The sequence below is a fragment of the Aspergillus fijiensis genome (assembly GCF_003184825.1).
Source record: "Aspergillus fijiensis CBS 313.89 unplaced genomic scaffold BO72scaffold_18, whole genome shotgun sequence".
NCBI classification, from domain to species: Eukaryota; Fungi; Ascomycota; class Eurotiomycetes; order Eurotiales; family Aspergillaceae; genus Aspergillus; species Aspergillus fijiensis.
In genome coordinates this window covers 409715-435158 of record NW_024468994.1, presented here as the reverse complement: position 1 = coordinate 435158, position 25444 = coordinate 409715, and the positions used below count along the sequence as shown (strand labels likewise).

At 51.7% G+C, this 25444-nt stretch overlaps 8 protein-coding genes across 8 annotated transcripts; 4 read left to right on the top strand and 4 right to left on the bottom strand.

The window, feature by feature from the left end:
* The first annotated feature begins 260 nt into the window (after positions 1–260).
* BO72DRAFT_79518 (GID4/VID24 family protein) lies at positions 261–1555 on the top strand. The gene is made up of 4 exons (XM_040950728.1): positions 261–757; positions 811–961; positions 1024–1381; positions 1442–1555. Exons 1-4 carry the CDS (start codon positions 353–355, stop codon positions 1506–1508), a joined length of 981 nt encoding a protein of 326 aa, XP_040802289.1. The 5' UTR covers positions 261–352; the 3' UTR covers positions 1509–1555.
* Positions 1556–2988: 1433 nt separating this feature from the next.
* Positions 2989–7283, bottom strand: sskB (putative MAP kinase kinase kinase SskB). Its single transcript, XM_040950726.1, has 2 exons — positions 5353–7283; positions 2989–5302 (listed from the first exon to the last, which is right to left on the bottom strand). Exons 1-2 carry the CDS (start codon positions 7149–7151, stop codon positions 3004–3006), a joined length of 4098 nt encoding a protein of 1365 aa, XP_040802288.1. The 5' UTR covers positions 7152–7283; the 3' UTR covers positions 2989–3003.
* Positions 7284–8449: 1166 nt separating this feature from the next.
* On the top strand, positions 8450–10795 carry BO72DRAFT_467902 (PLP-dependent transferase; the record flags this gene model as incomplete). The annotated part of the gene is made up of 8 exons (XM_040946865.1): positions 8450–8574; positions 8812–8813; positions 8894–8980; positions 9059–9359; positions 9500–9690; positions 9726–10294; positions 10335–10521; positions 10551–10795. The coding sequence occupies 8 exons, from the start codon at positions 8450–8452 to the stop codon at positions 10793–10795; spliced, it is 1707 nt and encodes a 568-aa protein (XP_040802287.1).
* Positions 10796–12207: 1412 nt separating this feature from the next.
* Positions 12208–14371, top strand: BO72DRAFT_79349 (ammonium permease MEP2). The gene is made up of 6 exons (XM_040950725.1): positions 12208–12638; positions 12687–12751; positions 12806–13060; positions 13120–13794; positions 13847–14078; positions 14145–14371. Exons 1-6 carry the CDS (start codon positions 12555–12557, stop codon positions 14265–14267), a joined length of 1434 nt encoding a protein of 477 aa, XP_040802286.1. The 5' UTR covers positions 12208–12554; the 3' UTR covers positions 14268–14371.
* A 1291-nt stretch (positions 14372–15662) lies between these two features.
* Positions 15663–18082, bottom strand: BO72DRAFT_447328 (tubulin beta chain). The gene is made up of 9 exons (XM_040944512.1): positions 17872–18082; positions 17715–17738; positions 17606–17631; positions 17450–17491; positions 17321–17375; positions 16807–17262; positions 16388–16722; positions 15976–16335; positions 15663–15924 (listed from the first exon to the last, which is right to left on the bottom strand). The coding sequence occupies exons 1-9, from the start codon at positions 17881–17883 to the stop codon at positions 15891–15893; spliced, it is 1344 nt and encodes a 447-aa protein (XP_040802285.1). The 5' UTR covers positions 17884–18082; the 3' UTR covers positions 15663–15890.
* Positions 18083–18452: 370 nt separating this feature from the next.
* On the bottom strand, positions 18453–20616 carry BO72DRAFT_447327 (U2 snRNP complex subunit CUS2). The gene is made up of 6 exons (XM_040944511.1): positions 20247–20616; positions 19835–19957; positions 19335–19732; positions 19158–19266; positions 18944–19099; positions 18453–18872 (listed from the first exon to the last, which is right to left on the bottom strand). The coding sequence occupies exons 1-6, from the start codon at positions 20433–20435 to the stop codon at positions 18660–18662; spliced, it is 1188 nt and encodes a 395-aa protein (XP_040802284.1). The 5' UTR covers positions 20436–20616; the 3' UTR covers positions 18453–18659.
* Positions 20617–21229: 613 nt separating this feature from the next.
* Positions 21230–22484, top strand: BO72DRAFT_447326 (aldo/keto reductase family protein). Its single transcript, XM_040944510.1, has 2 exons — positions 21230–21653; positions 21738–22484. Exons 1-2 carry the CDS (start codon positions 21354–21356, stop codon positions 22410–22412), a joined length of 975 nt encoding a protein of 324 aa, XP_040802283.1. The 5' UTR covers positions 21230–21353; the 3' UTR covers positions 22413–22484.
* Positions 22485–22523: 39 nt separating this feature from the next.
* BO72DRAFT_79278 (uncharacterized protein) lies at positions 22524–24253 on the bottom strand. Its single transcript, XM_040950724.1, has 3 exons — positions 23813–24253; positions 23132–23718; positions 22524–23031 (listed from the first exon to the last, which is right to left on the bottom strand). The coding sequence occupies exons 1-3, from the start codon at positions 24104–24106 to the stop codon at positions 22635–22637; spliced, it is 1278 nt and encodes a 425-aa protein (XP_040802282.1). The 5' UTR covers positions 24107–24253; the 3' UTR covers positions 22524–22634.
* Positions 24254–25444: the final 1191 nt, after the last annotated feature.

Genomic DNA, 25444 nt, shown 5'->3' with positions numbered 1-25444 from the left:
CCGGACTCATCAATCAAATCAATTGAACTACACTTCCTTTCTATTCATCTCCTCTTGAGCCCCCCCCCTCCCTCATTCATTCCTCCTTTCCTACTTCCACTCCCCTCAATAACCCCAAGCTTACTCCTGCAACCTTCGCTCGGTTCTTTATCCGATTCCCTTGAATAATTCCCTTTTGATCCTAGTCTCCTTTCCTACCCTGCGGGCTTCCCGAATCCCACGCCCTGGTTACGAACTGCATGCTTGCTTTTCCTGCTTGTTGAACTCCCCTCCGTTTCCTTGCACTCCCTCACGCTTGCTATAAGTGCACCTGCTTCGGATCCGATGTCATTCATTTCTTAATTCGCCTCCAATGCCGACCCCGAGTGACATTACATCCAGTGTGAATGCTTCGTCAGGCCTAGAGGAACTCTCCGCTCGTTCCACTTGCCCACCCGAGGTCGAGAGGCTGCCTTCCTGGAGAGAGTCTCGAGCACCCTCCACTCTTTCCGATCGGGATGAATCCGAAAGCTCTTTGTCTCAGCTCATCTCTGCGGCCCACACGGCGCAGAATGCCCTGATAGATGCGACCGCAGGCTCAACCGCCGAGTCTTCGTCCGGTGGTAGCCCGATGAAAGATGTGGCAAAACCCGAAGATGAGCCTGCCGCGGGGAGGTTGAGTCCGGCTGCAGAGCCATCATGCTCGACCAGCCAACCTCCGTCGGTCACTTCATCATCGAACACCTCGCTGTTAAGCTACGAGTTCTCTAATATTCGGGTATGTTCTAGACTACAAATGGCATGGTCGCGAGCTTGGTCTGACTCTGGTAGCTCCTCCCTAACTATACTTCCTCTTTCTTGCGCCCGGGAAGTAAATTTACTGGCACGCAGCAATCCGATCGGCAAGTCTACAATGTCGATGTCGAGATAAAGCATGTTGACATGCAAGAATCTTATCTATGTGGATATCTTCGCATACAAGGTGCGTGGACCGCAACACAAGGGTCTAATACCGCCCATGACTCACGTAAACCACACCTGCAGGTCTGACGGAAGATCATCCCACTCTCACGACGTTCTTTGAGGGCGAAATTATCGGCACGAAACATACCTTCAAGACTAAGAACGAAGCATGGGGCGCTACAGAGAAGACCGATATGCAGCATTGGAACAGGTTTCCTGCGTGGCGTCCGCTATCCAAGCAAGCAAGGAAACCCGATTTCACGTATCGCAATTACGCCCAACGTGAACACATTTTCATGCGCTGGAAAGAATACTTCTTGGTGCCCGACCATCGCGTTAGATCCATATCTGGTGCAAGCTTTGAGGGGTTCTACTACATTTGCTTCAATCAAGTAGAGGGAACTGTTGCTGGCATATACTTCCATGCGAAGAGCGAGAAGTGAGTCTTCCGAGAAGAGTACCTACATCTTTAGTGCTAACCTGAGCCACTTTACTTCAGATATCAACAATTGGAGCTCAAGCATGTGGAAGACCATGGCTGTACTCCAGCCATGGAATTCCGTTAAATTCCCCTTTCCTGCAACTTTGGCCCGGGGCCATGAATGATTCCTGAATCGGGCTATCAACCCTTTCCCTGGCATTATTTCATTTAATTGTTCTTTATTCTTCCTTTCCACACCCATACCCCGCCTTTCGGCGGCAAAGACCTTCCTGTTTACTATATGATGTCTCGAACCTTGGAAATGCGGAGCGTTTCACCCTTCTCGAGTCGTTTCTTGACCGCTTTACCATCCCAGCGGCCAATCGGCCCCAACGCAATGGGGGTTTCATGCCACCTTGATGAAGACACGCTTTTGTCCTTCCAGTCTTCTCTTCTGCCTTTCCAATTCTTCCGCTCGGCGTACAGATGGTTGTCAAAGTTTTATCTCCCAGCACACCACACTTACGGGTCATGACTTGTTTGTTTTCTTTTTCCATCACCCATGCTTACTCGTCTGGTTTCTTCTTCTCATTCTATAGGGCTATCATGAACAGTTTATCACGAGCAGAGCGAAAGTCGGGCATGTACTCTCATTCCATTCTCTATGGTATGCTTTTATCATCGTTTGCTTGGGTCTCTCCATTTACCCCACTTATCAGTCTCCTCGGTCACGAAATCCGCTTTTTATTTTTATTTTCTACATCGAAGAGCATTAGTTAGGAACAATAGTGTCCGCGGTTATGGAAAACGCGATGACACGGTGATTCCCAAGGTTGATTCACCTTTACCATTATCAAGCGCCTCGCCAGCACCGAGTAGTAGTTACCACTCAATGGAGCTAGATAATGATAAGAGATTCATTGATTCTGGATGTATTGTTTCAACATCTATAAATCCAATTCTACTAATTTGGGCATTGAGTAATCAATGGAGCATCTGTAAACAATCTGGGTAATGTAGAAGTATATTGTACTTGTATTCTCTCTCTCAATGCAGATATTGCTGAATAACTAACAAAAAAGAAAGAGGCCCCAAAAAAAGTCCAAAAAGAAAACGCTCCTTCGTATGCTTGGGCGTGGTACGAACAAAGAACCAATACGAGACACAAAAACAATCCCAGGATTCAGCATGATTGCCGAAGAAGAGGGCCACACACATATTGCCCCTCCCATAGAGGAATTACAACAACAAATCGCAGGTCGACAAACTCGTTTCATAGTGGTATGTCGAGATGACCAGACAAAAGCCAAAAAAAGAGGGCCAGAATATATGTACGTATAATATGCCGACAACTCGTATGGGGAGGAGAGAAGCCAACGGCAAAATAAAAAGAAAAAAGAGCAAACCAGACCACAAGACCAGTAGTGATTTGGTGGATTAGAAATGAATGTATGCAGGGTATCAGATGCGGAATCAACAGGCGTAGTAGGGGTAAGAAGTGTGTTGCGTGGGATAACAATGATGGCGATGGGGCTGAGCAAATGCGGCTTTTTCGAAAGAGAATGCATGAAGGGCAGGCAGAAAGCAAACATTCAACACAGCTTGGGTAGGCGTCGAGGGGGGACGGAAACCAGGCTGCACTAGCCGTAGGTTGAGTTTTGGCGGCTGCCCGAGGTGGAACTGCTGGCGCTGTTCTCACTGCCAGGCGTGGGGGCATCAAGGACGACCTGCTGGCGGATGGAGACGATCCACTCGTGCTGGAGGAGCTCGGCCGCGGTGGATCGCTTGAGCGGATCACACTCGAAGCAACGACGGAGGAAGTCGATACCCAGGTCGCTGAGTTGGTCGCGGCTCGGAAGCTGTGGTTGGTTGCCTTGGGCGATGTTGTACATAATGGCCCACTCGTTATCCAGGGTCGACCAGGGTCGACGGCCAGTGGCCATCTCCAGGATCACACAGCCCAGAGACCAGATGTCAACTGCGCCTTGGCGGTGGATGAGCTTGGAGGTGTCGCCGCGGATCACTTCGGGGGACATGTACATCGGGGTGCCGGTCATAGTCTTCTGGTTCTTACCCCAATTGTTCTGGGGGATCTGAGAGTCTTTGGGTACGATGGCGTCCTTGTGACCAGTGCCAGAAAAGGCGTCCATGGGGGCGACAGTCCTTCCTTGGCGGGCGATAATCTTAGCGGCACCGAAATCGACGTACTTGATAATTCCATTGTGGTCAAGGAGGATATTCTCGGGCTTGATGTCGCGGTGGATGATGCCGGCCTGGTGCAGGTACGCCAATCCCTCCAGAAGCTGGAGAGCGTAGACCATGATGACCGTCTCATCCTCAACACGGCCGTGCTCGAGCAAGCTCGCAAGAGACCCGCCAGAGCAGTACTCCATGAAGATGTACACTTTGTCACGGTGGACTTCAATTCCGTGGTATGAGACAATATTGGGATGATCAAGAACTTCCAGCACGCCCATCTCATCGCGGATCTGTTGTGCAATCTTAGGAATGAGCTGAGGATCCTGCAAGCGGATCTCCTTGACAGCCATAAGGTAATTGCTGTCGAGGTTGATTGCAGCATAGACGGATCCGAACGTTCCGCCTCCAATGAACTGACCCTGCTGCCAGCGCAGAGTGACATTCGTAGCCGAAGACGAGAGCACGGTAAGAGATCTATCAGCCTCATTGGATCCCTCCAGGACTCTTCCGAGTGCTTGACGCTTCGCATCCTCATCGACTCGCCGATCTTCAATCTCGATCAAGTGAGCCAGGCGCTGTTCTCGCACAAGCTTGGTCGCTTCCTCATCCGTCAAAACTCGGCCTGCGGCCATTCTTCTAGAGCCGGCGCGCTCTTCCAAGCGCTGCTTCTCTGCCTGAGCTGCGCGAGAAGACCGAGCGCCCATGATATCGAAGTGAGATATGAGGAGTGACATACACCCCGCCACTTTCTGTCGTAGACGAGCAAACTGCGCGTCGTCCATGGAAAGTAGATGTCTGCTGGAGGTAATAGCCATGGCGAATTCAAGGGCAGAGACAGCCCACTTGAAAGTCTTTCGATCAGCAGCATCACAGTCGTCGCAAACGAAGGAGACCCAATCAAGAGACAAATCCACAAGTCTCGCACTATTCATAGCGCGTCTGTTAGGGTCAACATTCGAAGAACGCTTTCCGAATTCCGTGGCAAAAGCATAGCATGCTTGTACCAGGTCATGATTCTCTACTCCCTTCTCTCTCAGCTGATTTCGGATAATTGCAACGCTATCCATAATTGTCATGGACAGCTTAAATGAAATCTTCTTGATCTTATTAAGTTCCACATTAACGCGACCGAGATTGGCCCGTTGCTCAATGGCCATGTCGAGATGCGTTCCAGTCAGATGCGCCAATTCAGCCCGAGCATTGGCCAGGCGCTGCTGGGTGCCCTCGACAACGAGGCGCAATTTCCCTAATCGCAAGTCTGTGGGGTGTTCCATGGTTTCGAGCTGCATCTCTTTGCCAGCCCAAGCCAATGGCTTCTCTGGACGAATGACCAAGATATAGGGCGCGTGAGGGGAGTCTTTCGAAGCATCTTCATCACGGAAGGACGTGCCCATGATTGCTTGTAGATCTGCGGGCCGACCCCACAAGGCAGGATGCGCAAAGAGATAGACGTTCTTCTGGCCCGTGGTAGAGTTAGACTTGATAATGAAATGGTCCGATACGAGGAGCGCTTCCAGGAAGTCATAGGCAATGTCAGCTGGCAAATTGTACTCCGTTGCATTTTCAAACAATTGGCGCAAGAAGCGGGAGAAACGATAGAGCTTCCGTTGGCGAATACGTGTAGAATCGAGAACGCTCTTATACCGCTTATCCATGTCGATGGGATCCTCATTCGGACGTATCGTCAATTCCCGTTCAAAATGAATCATCAAGCGTTGAAGAGACTTTGCAGTCAAGGCACTGATCATAAGTTAGCAAAAATGCACATCGTAGTCCGAGAGGTCCCGTACCTGTATTGCTCAGCAACCTCAATGTCACCTCCATCAAGTTGACGTCCGACCTCATTAGAGAATTCCCAATCCTGTTCCAGAATTTCCGCTTCCTTGAATGTGTTCTTGTTTGCATTCAGCTTCCAATTGAGGAGTCGGAAGTAGTACTTCATGGCGTCCAGGACAACCGAGTCAAAATTCTCGTCGATACATGGAGGCAAGTCCCAGCCGGGCTCAGGTCTGGCGATATCCATATATCGTTGCTTGATGTCCACCGCTACTTTCATCAAAATCTGGAACTGTGAAAGCATCTGATCCACCAAGATTGGGGACTGCTGAGCAGGATCTTTCATGTTCTTTGCATAGGAAAGTCGCATGCGGATAATCTCCTGGATGAGACGTGAGGGGAAGTTAATCAGGGTAAGCAATTCTTCGATATATGGCGGTAGATGACGCTTGGCAAACGAGCTGGCATTTTCAATCAAGGTGTTCTTCGCCTTCTGAATCACTTCGCCCACACCGTTGAGCATGTTCTGTCTCCCCTGGAGCGTTCTCAGCCCATCTTCCTTCATGATCCGGTCCAAGAAGGAGGATTCGTCGGTAAGATCACTGTTAATTGACTTTGTCCTTGGCTTGCTGAAGTCAAGCTCGTCGTTGCCGACCCACTTTTGCAGAATGGCAAGTTCAGTGTTGATCAAGATCGTTGTATTGTGCCAGGCAAGAACAGCATCACGACTGGATCGGAATTCATCAGAAGCAATGCGGGGGTGGGCGCTTTCCAGCTCTTTGTGAGTAGAATACAAGCTTTCACATCTCTCGATCTGTGCCACAATGTCCTCGACCTGTTGAATGGGAGGCTTCCCAATCTCCGTCTCACCCTTGATCTCAAACTTGATGATTTCTTCGATGATAGGTCCCAGTCCACTCCGGGCCTCTTCGATCAGCTTCCGCTGCAGAGCTACACTGCGCCCGCACGTTCTTGCCCTAACACCCAGCCATATCGCATTGTTCTGGGCGGAGGACCGTTTGGAGTCCGTAGACCCTAGAAGACGTTGTTTCTCTTGCTTGACGACATCTCCCTTCAAGACAGAAGACAACATGGAGTGCCACTCCAGCCTTTCCTGATTTCTTGGGTTCTTCAGCTCATCGATCGTCGGCAGGTTATCGTCGTTGAGGAAAAGTTGAATGTCAGGGTCGTAGGCATCATCTTCGAATGGAACTTCTGACGACGGTGAGGGTTCCTCCAGGTCCGAGTCACCGATTCCCGGGCTCATATTCTGAGCTTCGTCGAAATGGTTGTACCATGCCTGTGGGTCGGCCCGGATGCGCTGGACATACGCCTTCTCCTGCGCTCGATACTGGGCGTTCGGGTCCCTGCGGGGGGTTCGCTTCGTTGACGAGGATCTCTGACGGTCATTCTGGAAGCTGATGTATTGGGGCGGGCGGCGCTGAGGGGCGTAGGTGTTGGAAGGTGTCCGAGCGGGGCCGGACGGGCGTTGTGACCTCAAGTCACCTGGCAGACCGTCTACAGGTTGTGCTTTGTCGAGAGCGGAGGCACCAACGCTCGCACCCCGCGGGCGTGATGGTGTGCCCGTGACCCATGGAGGGATACCGCTGGGGAGGGATGGGGTAGGAGAGTTGGCGATGGTCGACGCGGGGGTTGGGATCTGGCCGTCGAAATTCTCCGTGAAGCTGGAGTCCGACCGGAGTGAGTAGGGCTGTTGCAGCAGCTCATCGGAGGAACCGGAGCCATCCGAGTCATGATTGTTCATATCAGGATGCTCCATGATCTGGAACCCACGATCTTGTTGGGACTCCATCTCGCATGGCCAGTGCTAGAGAGCGGGTTGGAAGGGAAAGCCTCAAGCGGATAGATAGGGGCTGTGGCGGTGCATGCTTCTGCTGCTGGACCGGTCAAAAAATCCCTGGCAAACGCGTCTGCGTCTTCAGCCGTGTGGCTTGAGCTAAACGATCACTTCAGACTATTGATGGGTGCTCAGCGCGATAAGAAGTGTGATATAGCACTCAATGCCAATGACTGGGCGACGTCAGAGACGCTGTCCGGAGGGAGAATCAAGAGAGCTTCATTTAGAAGCGGAATCAAGGATTGCCCACCGCCCATGACTAAGCACATCACCGCCACACCAATCTCCCTCTGACTGTCCACCTTCGTTCCATGCAGTCACTGAGAGCAGTGTACGGAGTAAATCAACTTTCAAGACTTGGACAGGACGCGCGGTCTGCGATGATAGGTCACTACTCGTATATCTTCTCATGACATTGCCACCAGGTCCTGAAGCTTATTCAGAGCCTTCACAAGCGAAGCACCAGTGTGGAGCAGCGAGTGCCCTGCTGTACTCATGACACTACGGGGTTTGCGGAGTACTTTTGTATACTTTAAATTATTTGCCATGCCATGATACCAGATCCCGTTGTCCACATCAGCGCTCATTCTAGTCAATGCCGGAAGATCAACACTGGCGCATGCTCTTTGATCCCGATGATCCCTCAATGATCTGCATTCGAGGAAATAGACGGCTGTCTCTCAATTTCCAGATTGGTATTGATCAACCCACCATACGCATGGACTGCGAGGGGCGTGCATTAGTGCCTCAGATCTGAAAGCCCGCGCTGCAGTTGATAGAGAAGCCCAGGTGCATGGTCAATGCCCCTGCGCAGGGAGAAATTGGTACTTTCATCTTCAGAGCGCTGGCCGAAGTTCCCAGCAATGGTGACATTATGGGCGCCGCGCCGTCTTGAGTTCCACGGCGACACACAACTATCCTTACACATCCGGGTGCTGGGGCGCGAAAAGGCACTTATCTGCATCACCTGCAGAGAAGCAAGTATGAGTCTCGTTTCAGGTCAATTGATCCAGCGGTTGGGGAACAACAATGTTGAGAAGGTAGCGCTGGCTTGAGGCGGGTTCCCCTATGCAACACCCCCAGTAGGCTATAAAGCAACAAAGATCCCAATGATAACCCAAAAATATTGAATGGTATGACGATTAAGTCTGTCTAAACCCGACTGTCGGTAAAGTCATGGTTCCAAGGAAGCGAGATAATCTCGAATGTCAGTCGTCGGACGGCCTCTTGATGCTTTCAAGTCATATCCCACCATGCACAACCGGGGAGAAAAGAGAGCCTTTGCCTACAGACACAAACCGAATCAGCCTAAAACCCGTTCACTCGCGAGTATCACGTTGATTGACCTGTCAGGTCGAACAGCAGGCGGAAAATTGAGGTAACAATGTGAGAGTGAGAGCGTTGTGGAGAGAATAGATATAACGAATTACTCAGGGGCCCGGTACATGCATGCTTATTGCCTACAGTCATTCGTTCCTCCAAATACATAACCCTGTACTTTCTCATCTGCGTACAGACGTGCAGAAAGACAGACAGATTATGCTCTTATAATCCATTAAAAAAGTGAACGTCTGTATTCTGAAAAGCTTTGATAAGCTTGAAACTACATATACAGTGGTTGGCTGCTTCAGTTGCGATGTGACTCCGGAATCTATCAGCTTTATTCTTATTTTATTGAATAGTGTCGTCAACCATAGACCCGGGTGACTTTATTTCTTCTCTTACAGCTTATGCTGTGAGCATGTCCCTTTCAATATGGATGGATAACGTGGATTATGAGAAAGGTGCCAAGCGCGTGATGGACGGAGTCTTCAATGGCTGACCATGATCCTCTATCCACAAACTCATTGCTGCAATTGCAGATGACATCGTGACCAGATACTGCTCAGAAGGAACAAGAACTACTGTCATGATGTTGTTCCCAGCCCGCAAGGCTGCTGAAAGATGTCGTGACTTCATTATCATTGCTATCGAGGCAGAAGCGGCGAAGGAAGGACTGGCTGGGAATGTCAAGATAATTGATTTGTGTCTCGATAGTAAGAGCTCGGCGACTCAATCGATAGCCATTGCTAAGGTGTCATCCTCAATATCCGCCGTTATACTTCAGGAGGATCTGTTCGCAATTGCGAAACAGTACTGGCGATTTCGGAGACAGGATCCGAAGTCGACAAGCAGAATTCTATCACGCACTTTCTGAGGAGGGTATCTAGTGATGGAATCTGCGAACACCGCGCCGGCATCGCAGACACAGAAATAGTCGCAACCGATCGTGAATTACAAAGAGGCTCAAGGAGGTATCAAAGAGATTCCGCCATAGATCATCGTCGAACATCCCCCGAAGCAGAGAAGAACGTCAATACTGGATCAAGAAATGTTGGACTCGATGACAAGCACAAGGCTGCAACAGAGAGCCGGGAAGACACGCATTTCCTGGAGGAGCGATTTGGACGAAACTTAGATCTCTCATTTGTCGTCAACGCCAGAATGGTGATTCGTCGACGCCTAGCAGGTACCTGGTAGGCGAAGTAGGTCTTACATCTACAGCTGCAGTCAAACGATCGAGCTCGCAAAACAGTCCACGGGGAGTGTCCAGACTGTCCGTCGACGACGTTTACCTCTATTCGTGCGGCATGAATGCCATTTTCAACACGCACCGGATGCTGCTCGCAGTTCGAGGCCCACGGGAGAGTATCTCGTTTGGTTTCCCGTATGTCGACACCTTGAAAGTCTTGCAGAAATTCGGGCCTGGATGTCTGTTCTACGGGCATGGCTCCTTGGATGAGCTGAACGACCTAGAAGCCCGCCCGCAGGCTGGCGAACGGCACCTGGCCTTGTTCTGCGAATTTCCCGGGAATCCAATGCTGAAGAGCTCCGATCTCCAGCGCATGCGCCAATTGCCCCACAAGTATGACTTCGCTGTGGTGGTGGGCGAGACGATTGGCAACTCGATCAATGTCCAGCTCCTTGCCCGGGCCGACGTGGTGGTCAACAGTCTCACGAAGATGTTCTCAGGCGACTGTAACGTGATGGGTGGCAGCGCTATCCTAAATTCCGAAAGCCGGTATTATTTGCCACTGAAGTGGGCGTTCGAAGCGGGCGTTCGAAGCGGATTTTGAGGATAACATTTATTGGGTCGAGGACGTTTTGTTCATGGAGCGCAATAGCCGGGACTTCGTGGTGCGCATCAGGATAATAAACGACAATGCTGAGGCCATCTGCCAAGTTTTGCAAGCCCATCCGCTAGTCAAGGACGTCTGTCACCCCAAGTATATTCCGACGAAATGTTTCTATGATGGGTGTCGGACCCCCACGGGCGGGTATGGAAGTTTGCTGTCGTTCACGTTTCACCCGAAGAACATACGGTGGCATCCTTTGATCGCATCGAGACGGCCAAAGGGCCGAGTCTCGGCACGAAGTTCACCTTGACGTCGCCTTACGTTCTTCTCGCGTACTATCGGGAGTTAGAGTGGGCCGCGGGGTTCGGCGTACCGGCCGATTTGCTGCGCGTTAGTGTCGGGGTCGAGATTGTGGAGGATCTCAAGGCTCGGTTTGCGTTTGCGCTGGAAGCGGCCGAAGCGATCGGGTCTGGCACCGTGTGATCGTCGAGTTACCACAGCATTGGAGCGCTCCCTGTCTGGTAGACTTGAGTATGTATTTCTACTCGTACGGAGTGGCGTATCAAGCTTTCGCAGCTGAACGGACCACATGGGGAACATTGATGCTGTAGTTAGCTATACTTGTAGATGGAACTCGGGAGCTGCATAAGCAGTACCACCTGGCAGCATATTTGCGGTGTCAGATATAGCGAACTAATGTGACTGGTTTCTTGGCGTCGTCAATGGTGACTGAGTCAAGGCAAGGACGAGCAGGTCGAGTGATAATAAGTTCAATAGGAGGTAGTTTGGTTCGTTCGTAATCAACAGCCTTGTAGATTGTGTGGTAGATAAGACTTCCACCCGAGCCGATGGTGATTGGTTGCCACAACGGAGGAAGATAAGGAGTTTCATCTTCCTTCTCGGAAGGTTTAGGAACAACCACCAGACTCCCATCCCATTGCACCAACTCATTCAATTGTGCTCCGTACTCACTGTACAGCTACAGTTCAGAACGCCAGTGGGGCAGATCTGCAAGGTTTGGAAAAACCTCGTGGTCATTACTGCGCCTCCCGATGGAGCTTCACGAAGGATGGCAAGTCCGCCAGGATCCAAGAATCAGCCCTGTCAGTTCAATGGCATACCAACATACAATACGTATCTGGCGGGAGATAAGGAACTCTCTTTGACCCCTTACCACCTGTGCATGCAATTGTCTACCTGACTAACTCTTAATTTACCACTGATAAGACACTTGAATGACTATCTCCAGCCAGTCCCGATGCTGCCTGAACCGAAGGATTTCTCCCGGGCTGAATAGTCTTCTCTCCTTATCCATACTCCCGCGCATTTGCATTATTGACCCTCTTCTGTCAATGAAATCCCTAATCTCCCTCCGCGTTTGAGTTTCGCATCACGAAGCATACCTACTGCTATCACTCCGAGTCTACCGGCCTGTTTGCCGCTTCCGACATGTAACCGACATGCAGCCATCAGCCATGGCTGATGGATTAGGCGTCCCTGCACGATGAACAAGCCAATGCCGTGGAACTCTACTCCCAACATGCGCATCCACGTTCTCGACAGATCGGAAAATGAAAAAGAGTCATCCCAGCCAGCTGCAGGTCAGAGGAATACGGCCAAGTCAATCAATGTGAGAAATAACATTGGTCCGTGATGGCTCTCCTCCAGCAACTCCACCCGTCTGGATCCGCCGCCATGGCCAGTCCTCCGATATCTATCAGTAGATATCGCATCGTATTAAGACCAAACTAATCCTGTCGCCAAGAAAGAGGACATCCCCCAGAATGGCTCCGATGATGTGGAGCCCTTCCAGGGTTCGAAGCAAGTGAGACGATGGCGCTTTTCATCTGACTGGTAATATCTCCGGCCGCCGACTATCATCACCACTATTTATCACTCCTGCATCTCCCCCTGATTTGACCTCTCTTTTTTTTCTTAATTATATTTGAAATCTATACTTTTCTTTCTATTATTGATCAGCAACCGAGTCATCCTAAATCGGTAACAGCTCAGATTCAATTATTCATCCATCAGTGCCCGGACTTTCCCCTACTTGCTTTCCTTGCTGTCGGTCTAATACGTGCCTGTTCCTTCCATTGCTTTCGAGACCCCCTACGCTTGCGCACCGCCTGTGCGTTCGATAATACTTTAACCTCTTGCCAAGCTGTGGTAGACAGGCTGCAACCCACAGTTCTTTCTCTTCGATCCTGTAACAAGTTCCGTGCATCTTGTGAGATTCACGATGTCGGCGTATCCCGTTGCCTACAATGGCACGGGTGCAACGGGTGGTGATTCCCTGACGGAAGACCTCAACATTTATTACAGTGTAAGCTCCTTAGGCGCTTGATACTTAGCCTTTGCTAATTGTTATCAGTCCGGGGACATTGCTTGGGTGATTACCTCCACTGCCCTGGTGCTATTGATGATTCCGGGTGTCGGGTATGGGACCATTCCTAGTGTTCGATATGATAACTCCAGAGCTAACCCTTCCAGCTTCTTCTATTCCGGTCTTGCTCGACGCAAGTCAGCTCTGTCGCTGATCTGGCTCTCGATAATGTCGGTCGGGGTGGTATCTTTCCAATGGTTCTTCTGGGGGTATTCGCTAGCCTTCTCCCACACTGCTGGAAGTTATATTGGAGACTTGCAGAACTTCGGTATGAAGGGTGTGCTGGGAGCTCCTTCCGTGGGCAGCACTAAAGTTCCGGATCTTCTGTTCGCCGTATTCCAGGGAATGTTCGCAGCTATTACGTGAGTATACCTTTGCTGTAATCCATTATAAGGCTGCATATCTGACAGTATGACGCCAGGGTGGCCCTTGCAGTCGGTGCCGTTGCTGAGCGCGGTCGCATGCTTCCTTGCATGGTCTTCAGCTTTGTCTGGACCACCATCATCTACGATCCCCTCGCCTGCTGGACATGGAACGCGTCCGGTTGGGTGTTCAAGCTAGGAGGTCTCGACTTCGCCGGTGGTACTCCTGTCCACATTGCCTCCGGCTCTGCCGCTCTTGCCTACTCTCTCATGCTCGGAAAGCGCCGTGGCCATGGAACGCACGAGCTCAACTACCGCCCTCACAATGTCACTCATGTTGTCATCGGCACAGTCTTCCTCTGGGTTGGATGGTTCGGTTTCAATGCAGGCTCCGCTCTGGCTGCCAACCTGCGCGCCGTGATGGCGGCCGTTGTCACCAATCTGGCTGCATCGGTGGGCGGTGTCACCTGGTGTCTCCTGGACTACCGACTTGAGAGGAAATGGTCTATGGTTGGATTCTGCTCCGGTGCCATTGCCGGTCTGGTTGCCATCACTCCAGGCTCCGGCTTCGTCACACCTTGGGCGGCCTTCATTTTCGGCGTGGTCGGTGCTGTTGCCTGTAACTACGCCACCAAGCTGAAATATGTGATCCAAATTGATGACAGCCTGGACATCTTCGCTGTCCACGGTATTGGTGGCCTTGTTGGCAACCTTTTGACCGGAATCTTTGCGGCGTATGTCTCTTTCTATGTCTCCGCTGCCAGCACCCCACTAACATCATGCTAGTGACTACATTGCTCATCTCGATGGCTCCACCGTCATCGACGGTGGATGGATCAACCACAACTACGTCCAGCTCGGCTACCAGCTCGCCGACTCTGTCTCCGGCATGGCCTACTCCTTCTTCGGCAGCTGCATCATTCTTTTCCTAATCAACCTGATCCCTGGTCTCCACCTGCGCATCTCCGAGGAAGATGAGATCCTGGGTACTGATGATGCCGAGATCGGTGAATTTGCCGTATGTCTTCCCAATTTCTGAGCCCTTCCATCATATTGAGCAGAAAAACTAACCCTTAGCAAACAGTACGACTATGTCGAGATCACCCGCGACGTCATCGCCGGCACCAGCCCCGAGCACGCCGAGAGTTCCTCCAAGCGCAGCATCACGCCCGCCGGCAACGAGGAGTCGGTAGAACTGAAGGCGTAAATGGTGACTGGACCAGTTACTTCTCGGACAGGGTGAAACCACCACTCCACCTAATTTATTTCCTTTTTTCTTGGACTATATCCCTTTTCCTTTTCTTTTTCTCAGGTCTCTACCACTTTGATATCCCCCTCTTTTACTGTGAATATGTATATACTTTTCTTTTCTTGGTTTTATTCCCCCTTTCAAGGCTTCCTCTATTTGACTTTCTTACCTAATGTGACTGGTTATCGGTTCAATGTTTCTGGAGAAAAAATAATTGAATGAAGAAGTGTAATCAAAACTATACAACTTTCCATCCCGGTCCCTCACTCATCCTCAGGTAAAGCTACAAATCCCCTGACGTGCCTTGTATGGAAGCCTCAACCCTCTTCATATCCCCTTCCCCAACGATCTGGGAGATAGACGAGCAACAGCAAGAAGCGGATGTCTTCTCAGACGGAGGAACATACTACGCAGAGTACATTACTTACTCCCTCTTGGTGCCATCCCGTATAACTTCAATTACAGAATACTCTGCAGGAACTCGCCTACTTAGTTAACTTTTTCAAAGTGACCCCCCCCCAAACTGGCATCCTACCACCACCCGCTCGGATTGGGCTGTACTGTACCAGGCCGTGCTCGCAGCACCTACTGACTCCCACACCCACCAATACAATCAAGAAGCAAAGCTAAGCAGGCAGGAAGCCGCGCCTATCTCCAAATAATCCTCAAGCACTCTGTCGGCATAGCTGAGTAATCCGGCCACGTGATGCAACGCGTAACCAAGTTGCTTCCCATGTTGATACGTTAGTTCCTATAACCACCAACAGAATTGAGAACATGTTCCAAGCACCTCACCTCTGAGACCTCAAATTGCCGATACACTCGAACCAGTGCCAATTGTCGCCGGAGTGGCACCGGGAGGGTTTCATGTACATAGCCGAAAGGTATACATATACATCACTTGGCCCCGCTTAGCACAGCTGTAGCGGGTGGGCGAACAGATGATCTATATACTCATAGTCTGTACGGTAATCCAGCCTTGGTAGCTAGTCTTAAAGCCCCGGTAGGGAGTTAAGAACCCGAACCTGAAGAACCTTGAAGCCTGGAGCGCTCCGCTTAGCGCCGGCAGCATATGGCAGCGTGCTGATTGGTGGGGGCTTCAAGTATACCCAACTTGATGCTTGCTTGCCGAAAGCAAGTCACGTGACTTATATCACCTGTGTCGCTTCACCTCCTGTGGGTAATGTACAAGCCACTGTGTGCCAACCGCTTATCCCTAACCCGGTATTTTCTACTCCTTCCACATGTCTCAATAGACGTCATGAGATAATCCTACAAGTTCAAAGCCCGGGTGCTATCACCGCAGAAAACCCATAGGCGAGCAGAAGCGGCTCACATACGCTGCATATCAAGCAATAAACTATAAATTGCTTCGAACTATGTGCTATTGATTTGAATTGGTTCAGGCTTCCATCGGCCTAGGTAATTAAAAAACAGGAAGGGGGAAATTAAAGGCGCTCAAACGAAATAGTTCACCGACAATGGCCGGTACAACGAGCCAACGTCCTTTGCGAATGTAAGCTTATCAAGGGTATTAACGAGCGCATGTCCCGCTTTGCGTCATTCTTGACGGCCAAAAGTTTACTCCTGCTCATCAAGGATCTCCTCCTCGGGGCTGTGACAGAGTTAGTCACTATATCTCCGGCGCGACAGTCGGGAAACTTACTATTCCTCTTCACCCTCGGAAATGGAGGCGTCCTGGTACTGCTGGTATTCGGAGACGAGATCGTTCATGTTGCTCTCAGCCTCAGTGAACTCCATCTCGTCCATACCCTCACCAGTGTACCAGTGCAAGAAAGCCTTGCGACGGAACATGGCAGTGAACTGATCACCCACACGCTTGAAGAGTTCCTGGATAGAGGTCGAGTTACCGATGAAGGTAGAGGACATCTTGAGGCCACGGGGAGGGATAGAGCAGAGAGCAGTCTGGATGTTGTTGGGAATCCACTCGACGAAGTAGGTCTGGTTCTTGCTCTGGATGTTGCGCATCTGATCCTCAACCTCCTTCATGGAAACACGTCCACGGCTAGATTCAGTCAGTACGAAAGTCACGACGCAATAGGATACGGGCAGCGTACAAGATGGCGGAGCAGGTGAGGTAACGGCCGTTGCGGAAGTCCGAAGCAGCCATCATGTTCTTGGGGTCGAACATCTGCTGGGTCAACTCAGGAACAGAGACGGCGCGGAAAGAGTGAGCGCCACGGCTGGTCAGAGGAGCGAAGCCGACCATGAAGAAGTGGAGACGAGGGAAAGGAACCATGTTGACAGCCAGCTTGCGGAGGTCGGAGTTAAGCTGACCAGGGAAACGAAGACAGGTGGTCACACCGGACATGACGGCGGAGACCAAGTGGTTCAGGTCACCGTAGGAGGGGTTGGAGAGCTTGAGAGTACGCATGCAGATGTCGTACAGAGCCTACAGCAATTTTCCGGTCAATTTATGCGCCTTTCACCCATACCGGCCGTGTCACCCATATCAGCCATATCTCCCAGAACATACCTCGTTATCGATACAGAAGGTCTCGTCGGAGTGCTCAACAAGCTGGTGGACGGAGAGGGTGGCGTTGTACGGCTCAACAACAGTGTCGGAGACCTTCGGGGAGGGAACGACGGAGAAAGTGGCCATCATACGGTCGGGGAACTCCTCACGGATCTTGGAGATCAAGAGAGTACCCATACCGGCACCGGTACCACCACCGAGGGAGTGGGTAATCTGGAAACCCTGGAGGCAGTCGCAGCCCTCAGCCTCGCGACGGACGACATCGACAACCTGGTCGACAAGCTCGGCACCCTCAGTGTAGTGGCCCTTGGCCCAGTTGTTACCAGCACCGGATTGACCGAAGACGAAGTTGTCGGGGCGGAAAAGCTGGCCGAAAGGACCGGCACGGACGGCGTCCATGGTACCGGGCTCGAGGTCGACGAGGACGGCACGGGGAACATACTTGTTGCCGCTAGCCTGGTGAAGCAGTCAGGAGCTGATGCGGGAAAGCCGGAGGGAGGACTCGAAGACGAACCTCGTTGAAGTAGACGTTCATGCGCTCCAGCTGGAGGTCGGAGGAGCCATTGTAACTGTCCTTTCCATTAATATCCTTCACCATTTTCCGCGACCCGCTGGTCCTGCCGCCCGGGAAGTCTGCACTTACACACCGGCGCCATCGAGGCCGTGCTCACCAGAGATGGTCTGCCTGGAAGATTGTTAGCTCAATTGACCACAGAGAAGCTTTGACAGTAATGTTCTTGACTCTGGGTGAGAGTCTACAGAACATGTCATCTATCCATTCACTCGAGTAGAGACATACCAGAAAGCGGCACCAATTTGGTTACCCTGTCACCAGCACCCATGTTTTAGTCCACTGCATGAATATATCGAACCGCAGAGGTTGTGTGTCCCAGCACGAATTCACTTACACACTGACCGGTCTGGAGGTGAACCTGTTGGGTGGGAAAAGACTAGGTTAGCTGCATGATCCTTATATTGAACAACTGGTGGGGGCGCATCAGGGGAGTCAAGTCTAAACGACGCGTCTCCCGTGGCGGACAACAACGGAGGGGGTAGACCACATACAATTTCGCGCATTGTGAAAGGTGATTGAAGTTGAGGAGGAGAAAGAGTGGGTTGACAGATGTCGAAGAATGGAGGAATGTAGGGATTAGGTGGAGGAGACTGGGTAAGACAGTCGAAGTCGAAGGAGGAAGGGAGAAAACGAGGAATTGGGTTAGTTTGGAGAGTTTGGGTAGAGAAGGAGAGCGGTGAAGGAAGGGTGGTGGGGGGGAAGGGGGGGGGGTTGTTTAGGGAGAGTTAGTGGTGCAGTAGCAGTGAATTGTTACCTGAGTACCCCCCGATCAACAACAAAAAAGTCAACAGTGAACACAAGCTGAGTTGGACCGTGGCTTGATTGTTTTCTTCCGGCAGTCCAAATATTAAGGGGAAAATCCCAAGAAGGAAAGTACTCAGCCCGATCGGGTTTGGCGTGTCAGTTGGCCAGCACGGGATTCGTTGGAAGAGTTGAATTCATGCCTCAGAAGTCAGGCTCGCAACCAGAACACGCGAACCGAATTTTGATCTACGACCGAGCCTCCCGTCTGGTTCATGGCATGTGTTTTGTTATGGATACGGATTTGGTCGTTCTTTGTTTCCCCGCTGCATGAGGTCATTACTTCTTTGAATATTTCTTTTGCTATAGTACACATGTTCTTCATTAAGGTTGATCATGACTACGGGAATCACAGTCCCTTGCCCACATAGTTCAGCAAATTGCCCGTTGGGGGATACAGATCTGCTTGCTGTCCATGATACCTGAAAATAGATGTCTCCCCATATCGCTGCTGCTGTTCCTGCTACCGCCGCTGCTCTCACTTGGCAGTATTCTCCACCGTGTGAGAGCTTTCCAACCACGTGCCAAATTCATCCAAGCGCTGCTCTTCCTCCGAATCTTCGGCATCCAACCCTTTCTCGGCCAAATCTTCCAGCGCTGCCCGCTTCTCATTGGTCTTCTTGAACCTCTCTTTCCCATCGGAAATGTACGCTTCCACGCGCGTGCCAGCGAAATAGCGCCCATCCATCATCTGGGCGACATGAACTGTTAGCATGTACCATTTGAGTTGAAGAAAGTAGATATCATGCGGATGCAACCCACCTGGACACAGTTGCGAGCCGCCTCCGGATCCTGGAAGCGGACGCTCACAATCCCCTCCGGCTCCTTGTCGTAGAGAACAACATTCGTAATCTCCCCGAGCTTCGAGCATTCATCGCGAATATCTTCCTTGATGTCGAGTATAGCGGCAGGGTCCTCCTGTCATAACGAGTCAGACCTTTTCATGAACATCGCAGCACGAGAACGGATTCCGTACATCTAATTCTTTCAGAGTGAACATATGTTTCAGAATGACAATCTTCTCAAAGCGAGAGCTTGTATCTGGAAGGGCCGACGGATCGTCATCGTCCCAATCGGCAAGTTTACTACCAGTCGCCAAATTAGTATCATCAGCATCGACAACCTACCCCACCGTCTGAGGGAGTCTCCTTACTTGTTAAGTTTCTGGGTCCGCTGAATGATCTTCCGCTTATCGCGCATGCTCGTCTTCGTCGGGGCCTCCTGTTGGCTCTTGAAGGAGAAATCCGCCGCCTGCACGCGCATCGCCCCCTGCGGGCCCGTCACGCCCAGCCGGAAGTCCGAGTCGTCCAGCATCTGAATGGCCAGGTTCACCGACTCCGGCCGGAAGTAGACCACGAGCGCCTCGCCCTTGAACTTCCCGTCGTCGTCGTTGTACATCTTGATGCGCGGGCGGCCGCTGTCGATCTCCTCCGCAATCACGCCGCACTTGGAGAAGAGGTCGCGGATCTCGTCGAAGGTGGCATCGAGGGGAATTGACGTCACGAAGACGGCCGTGTTGACGCGCTGTTTCTTCGGTTTCTGTCCATTGCCCTGCACAGATCGAAAAACCCCGAGCTTTGCTTAGCGTTGCTGGCTTTGGAAGCTTCGTAGACAAACAAAAGGTTGACAGGTAGGAGTGAGTTGCAAACTGACCTCTTCACCATTGCCCTGCTGTTTGCGCTTCTTCTTCAATTGCGACGCCGTCACCTGTTCATCTTCATCCACCCCGTGTACTTTGTAGGCTTCTTGCTGTTTCTGGAGCAAGTCATCGTCGACCTGGAGAGAGCAACACCCACCACCACCCAAGCGAAAAAATCAGTTTTCACGAACCAACCATACACCAGGCAGAAAAAGGTAGCCCCCTTTTCCCGGCTTGTTTTTCACACGCACGCGAACCAATTTCTCCATAGATGAAAAATAGTGCTCCGGATCGCCGGAGCAGCAAAACCGAAGGGGGGGGGGGGGGGGGGCAGAAGGAACTTTCAACAGCCCGGTAGGTACAGAGCCCACAGGTCACTGCCAACCAAGGCCGAAGAGAGACAGATGGAGAGAGCGCGCTACACACCGTCGGGATCCACCGCTTCAGAGCGGTGTCGTATTCATATTCTTGACCGTCGTCGGTCTCCAGGATGAACTTATCGTCGAGTTTCGAGAACGAGATGCGCGGGTCGCTGTCGAATTCGGAGGGGTCTTGCGGGAAATTGGCAAATGGCGCCGGGTTCGAGGCGGCGTCGTTCGATGAGGGTGACGCCATTTGCGGATGTGTGTGCTGGAGCCAGCGCTCTGCAATGCGACTGTATGTAGCTAATATGCGGGCAGCTTATTAAATTGTTTTGGGGAGGGTGTAGCTGTATGAAAAGATGCAATGCCAGAATTGAGTTAATGGGGTTTGGATGAGATCACCGATTGCCCCGTCGGCGTTTGCGTTTGCGGGGAGATGCTTTGCTTGCTGGGTTTATGTAATCTTCTTCGAAGCTTCCGTGACGATGGAGCAGCCTTGGCTGGCCGGCTTCTACTGCAGTACATAGTAGTTCTCCTCAACCACTTCTGCGCAAGAACTTTTCGGTTCACACCCACCCCGCTGCTACAGATTCCGTTGCTATATCTTCATTAGCAGTAGGGCCAAGCTAGAGCTTTATCAGAGGCACTCATATGTAAAGGACAGTTGCAATTCATGCCGATAGCTCAAGGCACTCCCAACGCCTCAATCACGGGGGACCTCAGAAATCGCCTAGAATCCCGAAGTATTCTACTCCGTACAGACCCACATACTAGCTAAAGGACATACTATGTACTATGTAGATAATGTAGACACTCAACCTCGAATAGAGGATCTCCAAACAACATCTTTTCCCCTCTACCCCCGCAGGAGAATCACCCCATACAGCCCCTCAAAATCTGACAGAATACAAACGAAGGTGCTAGCAACCGTCGCTTTGAAATCGAAATATAGTGGTAGCTTACAAATGGCACTGCGCTTAGTCCATACATACCAAGCCCCCATCTATACCACTCCCAAAGATACGAGTATTGGTACCAAGTTCACGACGTATAAATAAGGATCACACTCTGGACAAACCATGAGCCGAAATCAGAGATTATTCAAGCGCATCCTCTTTAGCGATCCTCTAACAGCATCAATTACCAAGACAATCAATTGCCCCTAATCATAATGTCTACCTCGCGAGCCAAAATCGTCTTTGGCGCCGGCCTCGTCAACGACAGCAGCAAGCTCAATACCGCGGAGAAGACCACCGAGATCCTCCAAGTTCTGAAGCGTCACGACATCACCCAAATCGACACGGCGCAGATCTACGGCCGCAGCGAGGAACTCCTGGGCCAGGCCAACGCCGCAGCGCAGGACTTCGACATCGACACCAAGCACGGCGGGGGGTTCCGGCCGGGACGCGCATCGCGAGAGGCGGTCATCGCAGATGCAGAGGAGAGCTTGAGGAAGTTGAACACTGACTCGGTATGCACCTCCCTCCCACCTTTCCCCCAAGCTGTCGACAGTCACAGCAGAGAGATAAGCGAAGCTTACCATAACCCCCTCCAGGTCAACATCTTCTACATCCACGCCCCCGACCGCACCGCCCCCATCGAGCCCACTCTCGCCGGCATCAACGACCTCTACCACGCCGGCAAGTTCAAGCACTTCGGCCTGTCGAACTTCACCGCGGCGGAGACCGAAGAAGTCCTCCGCCTCTGTCAGGAACACGACTATGTGCGCCCGACCGTTTACCAGGGGAACTATAACGCCATCTCGCGTCTCATCGAGTCGAGCCTCTTTCCCTTGCTGCGCGAGCACGGCATCCGGTTCTACGCGTATAGCCCCATCGCCGGCGGGTTCCTGACCAAGACGAGCGAGCAGCTCCGGACTGCGAGCGGGTCCGGCGGCCGCTGGGATCCGGACTCCGGGTTCGGAAAGGTCTATCGGGGTCTCTACATGAAGCCGGAGATGTTGAGGGTCCTGGACACTTGGAACGAGGTCGCGGAGAAGGCGGGAATCTCCAAGGCCGAGTTAGCGTACCGGTGGGTGGCGTATCATTCCGCGTTGGACGGGGAGCTTGGTGATGCGATTATTGCGGGGGCGAGTGGTGTCGAGCAGTTGGATCAGACTCTGACGGCCCTGGAGAAGGGGCCCCTCGAAGGTGAGGTTGTGAGGCAGATCGAAGCCATCTGGGAAGTCGCAAAGGATTTTGCGGTCTTGGATAATTTCAATTCGCGCTAAGGGGGTCTGGCAGTTTGCTGCTGATTTAGAGTTCAGACATCGTATTAGTTGGAAAAATATGACAGATTTATTATTTTTGATACTGAGTGATAGACCTGAACGATTTTCGATATTCGTCACAACCGCCTGGAAGATGAAACCAAACAATCAGGCCGAATACTGTCAATTCCAGAGCTGTGATCAGAACTTCAGAAGGTCAGTTTTTTCATTGGCTGGAGTATCTTAGATGAAAGGACATTGTCCCCTCCGCGAAGACTCCAACTCCTCTGTGATCTGCTGCAGATCTTTCCGGCCCCGTCCTTCAAAGTACTTCGGGCCTACATCAGGGACGTAGTAGCCCTGCGGATAATACTTCTTTCCTTCATCACCAGGTAAAGGCCGGCCGAAAGCCCAGGTCAACCAGGCGACTGGACCCCAGCGGTTCCGCAACGTGGGTTTCGCGTAGTAAGGCGCTGCATCCCATTCCGTGGAGAAGATGCGACCATGCTCGTCCACATCCGTGAAAGTCTTATACCGCAAGATATATGGCCGGGGAAGGGCGAGGTGGCGCATCGCAAACCGGCGCACGGCCAGCAAGCCCGCGAAGACCCGAGCATATGCTGTCGGAGGCGGGTCGTACCTAGAAGTAACATCCAACCGGGTCAGCGACGTTACTCAGATGATGTCGCGAGTCTTGAGGTAGCACAGGGGCGCCCAAGCGGGGCGAATGGGAAACCTACATCATAGCTTTTCGCAGACGGTCGTCCATCATATAGGACACAAACTTCAGCCCAACATGCTTGAAAGCTTCAGGGACCATGTACAGCAGCACTTCCGTGGTCTGGTCGGCCGTTTCTCGGTTCTTGACATGGGGTACCATGCACTTCGCTTCGTAGGCATCCGCCCAGGCAATCGCCTCCTCCAACCAATGCAAGCCGTCCTGAAATCCATTCTTGCCTGACGGCAGGGCATCGAAGCTGATGTTGAGGTTATCGCCAACGCTCTTCCAGAAGGTACCGATGGCACATCTCTCCAGGTCAGTCGTGCCTCGCCATTCGTATTTCTCCAGGAATCGGACGGGCTGCACGGCGAAAAGAACTAGCGTGTACAGCATGTCATCCTCGAGGATCTCACCCGAGGCGCGATACCCACTGTGCATCCAGCGGGTGCGCGCGATGGCGATACGAGCACGGTGAGACGATGGAGCATTGCCCATAAATTCCTGGATCAAGACCACCGTGTCAGCGTAGCGCTTCAGGGAGGTCTCCGGCTTCGAGAACTGTGCCGTGCCCGCGAGCAGCTTAGAGATGGTCGGGATGCCGTAGGTCTGTACCGGGGAGTTGTCAGTGGTCTCAGATGGCACAGAATGTCGCAACGAAAAAAAATAAAAAAATAAAAAATAAAAAAAGAAGAAGACTAACTCGGAATAGTGCGAATTGGAGGGACTTCAGGTAAAAGAAAGGAAATTCCTGCTCTAGCATGGTTTTCTGAATCGCCCACGCGTCATCATCGGTCATGCGAGCGAAGGACTCGCGCGTGGGATAGTTGTATTGCTTGTGCATCCATTTCACTATGCGAAACCGCAGAAGATTCACCAGAGTGACATACGAAGTTATGGCGAGAATGAAGTATGTCACGTAGGGATGAGACGAGGCGCCTGAAGAGAACAGCGACGGCCCCTTCCACTCGGAAGAGTTCTCCGTAGCATTCGCCATCGGCTTTTCGGTGGCCGGCTCGCAATCTCTGCTCAATTGCTCTGACAGAGGCTCGTAGATTGATATGATATGGGGGAAATGTCAAGTCTAGGATAACCTTGGTGGAGACTCCGCACAGGCTCCGAGGGATGATAGATTAGCGGGTACCGTGGCGGATAAGGACCGATGGGAGTTCCATGGATTATCCGGGGTCACGGGTCTAGGGCAATAGTTCTGTAAGTTAGTGGCTGCCCTGGGGCCTGGGGCTGCATCTTCAGTCTCCGCATCCGCCGGCGGGCCAAGGCGGTGAGCTTTCTTCACATTGCGAACCCTCACACCTGCGTCGTGGTAATAGACACTGGTGATGCCTCCATATTGCCATCCCATTCAGCGAAAGCAAGCTACTTTCCTTGATGCGAAGCGACCATAGCAATACAAGCTTTTGGCCACAGACGGCTCCCCTGTTCAACCCGAAAGTAACTGCTAGAGAGTTTGTGCATCGCCTGATGTGCGCTGCACCAGCTTAGAGTAGCTCCTCTCGACGACGAGCATTGTACAACTGACAAATTGGAGCTGATAACATATGAATATCTCGCTCTAGGTAGATACATACTATAAAGCACTTCAACATCCAATGACGAGGCTGAAATATCACGTCAGGGCCGACAACTAAGAGCTTGACTCTTTGTGGGAACAATGGTCGAGAAAGCACATGAGTAGAAAGCAGAGAGCAGGGACACAATATCCCACAGACCGAGGATGCATCCCCGGAACATTTACTCCCAGTACAGACAGGGCTTGGCGAGTCCACATCAGAGTATGCACAGGTTGTCAAGCCTGACGCGGCATAGTGATCCGATGCCGCAGCTGGCCTCACGCGATCAGCCAACCGTTTGAAAGTAGGCGATAACTCGGAGAAAAACGTCACAGGCCCATGTGAGTCTCTCTCAAGAGAGAGTCAAAAAGAATACCATGAGCTCATCTTCCATACCTCCCGATTTTCCGGTTCATGATCCAGCCAGAAAGTAAACCCACCTTTCCGGCTGTTTTTTACCCCACGATTGGGGGCAAATCGATGATCTTCCACGCGATATTAAGGGAACCCCCCCCCCCCCCCCAAAAAGAGAGATGCATCTGCTACTCATAAGAAAGCCAAACAGGTTTGTTGCTTTCCCAGGATCACGTTGTAATGGCTCCTTCCCCTTACATGGTTGGAGCATTCCGTTGGAATGTATAGTAGAGCTTAAAATGGCAATATCAACAATGGTATGTGGTCACCCTCCAGCCACATGACTTTCTCCGTTGCGAAGAAAGAAACCACACCACCCTTCAACCTATGAGATCAGAAAGCAAGAAAAA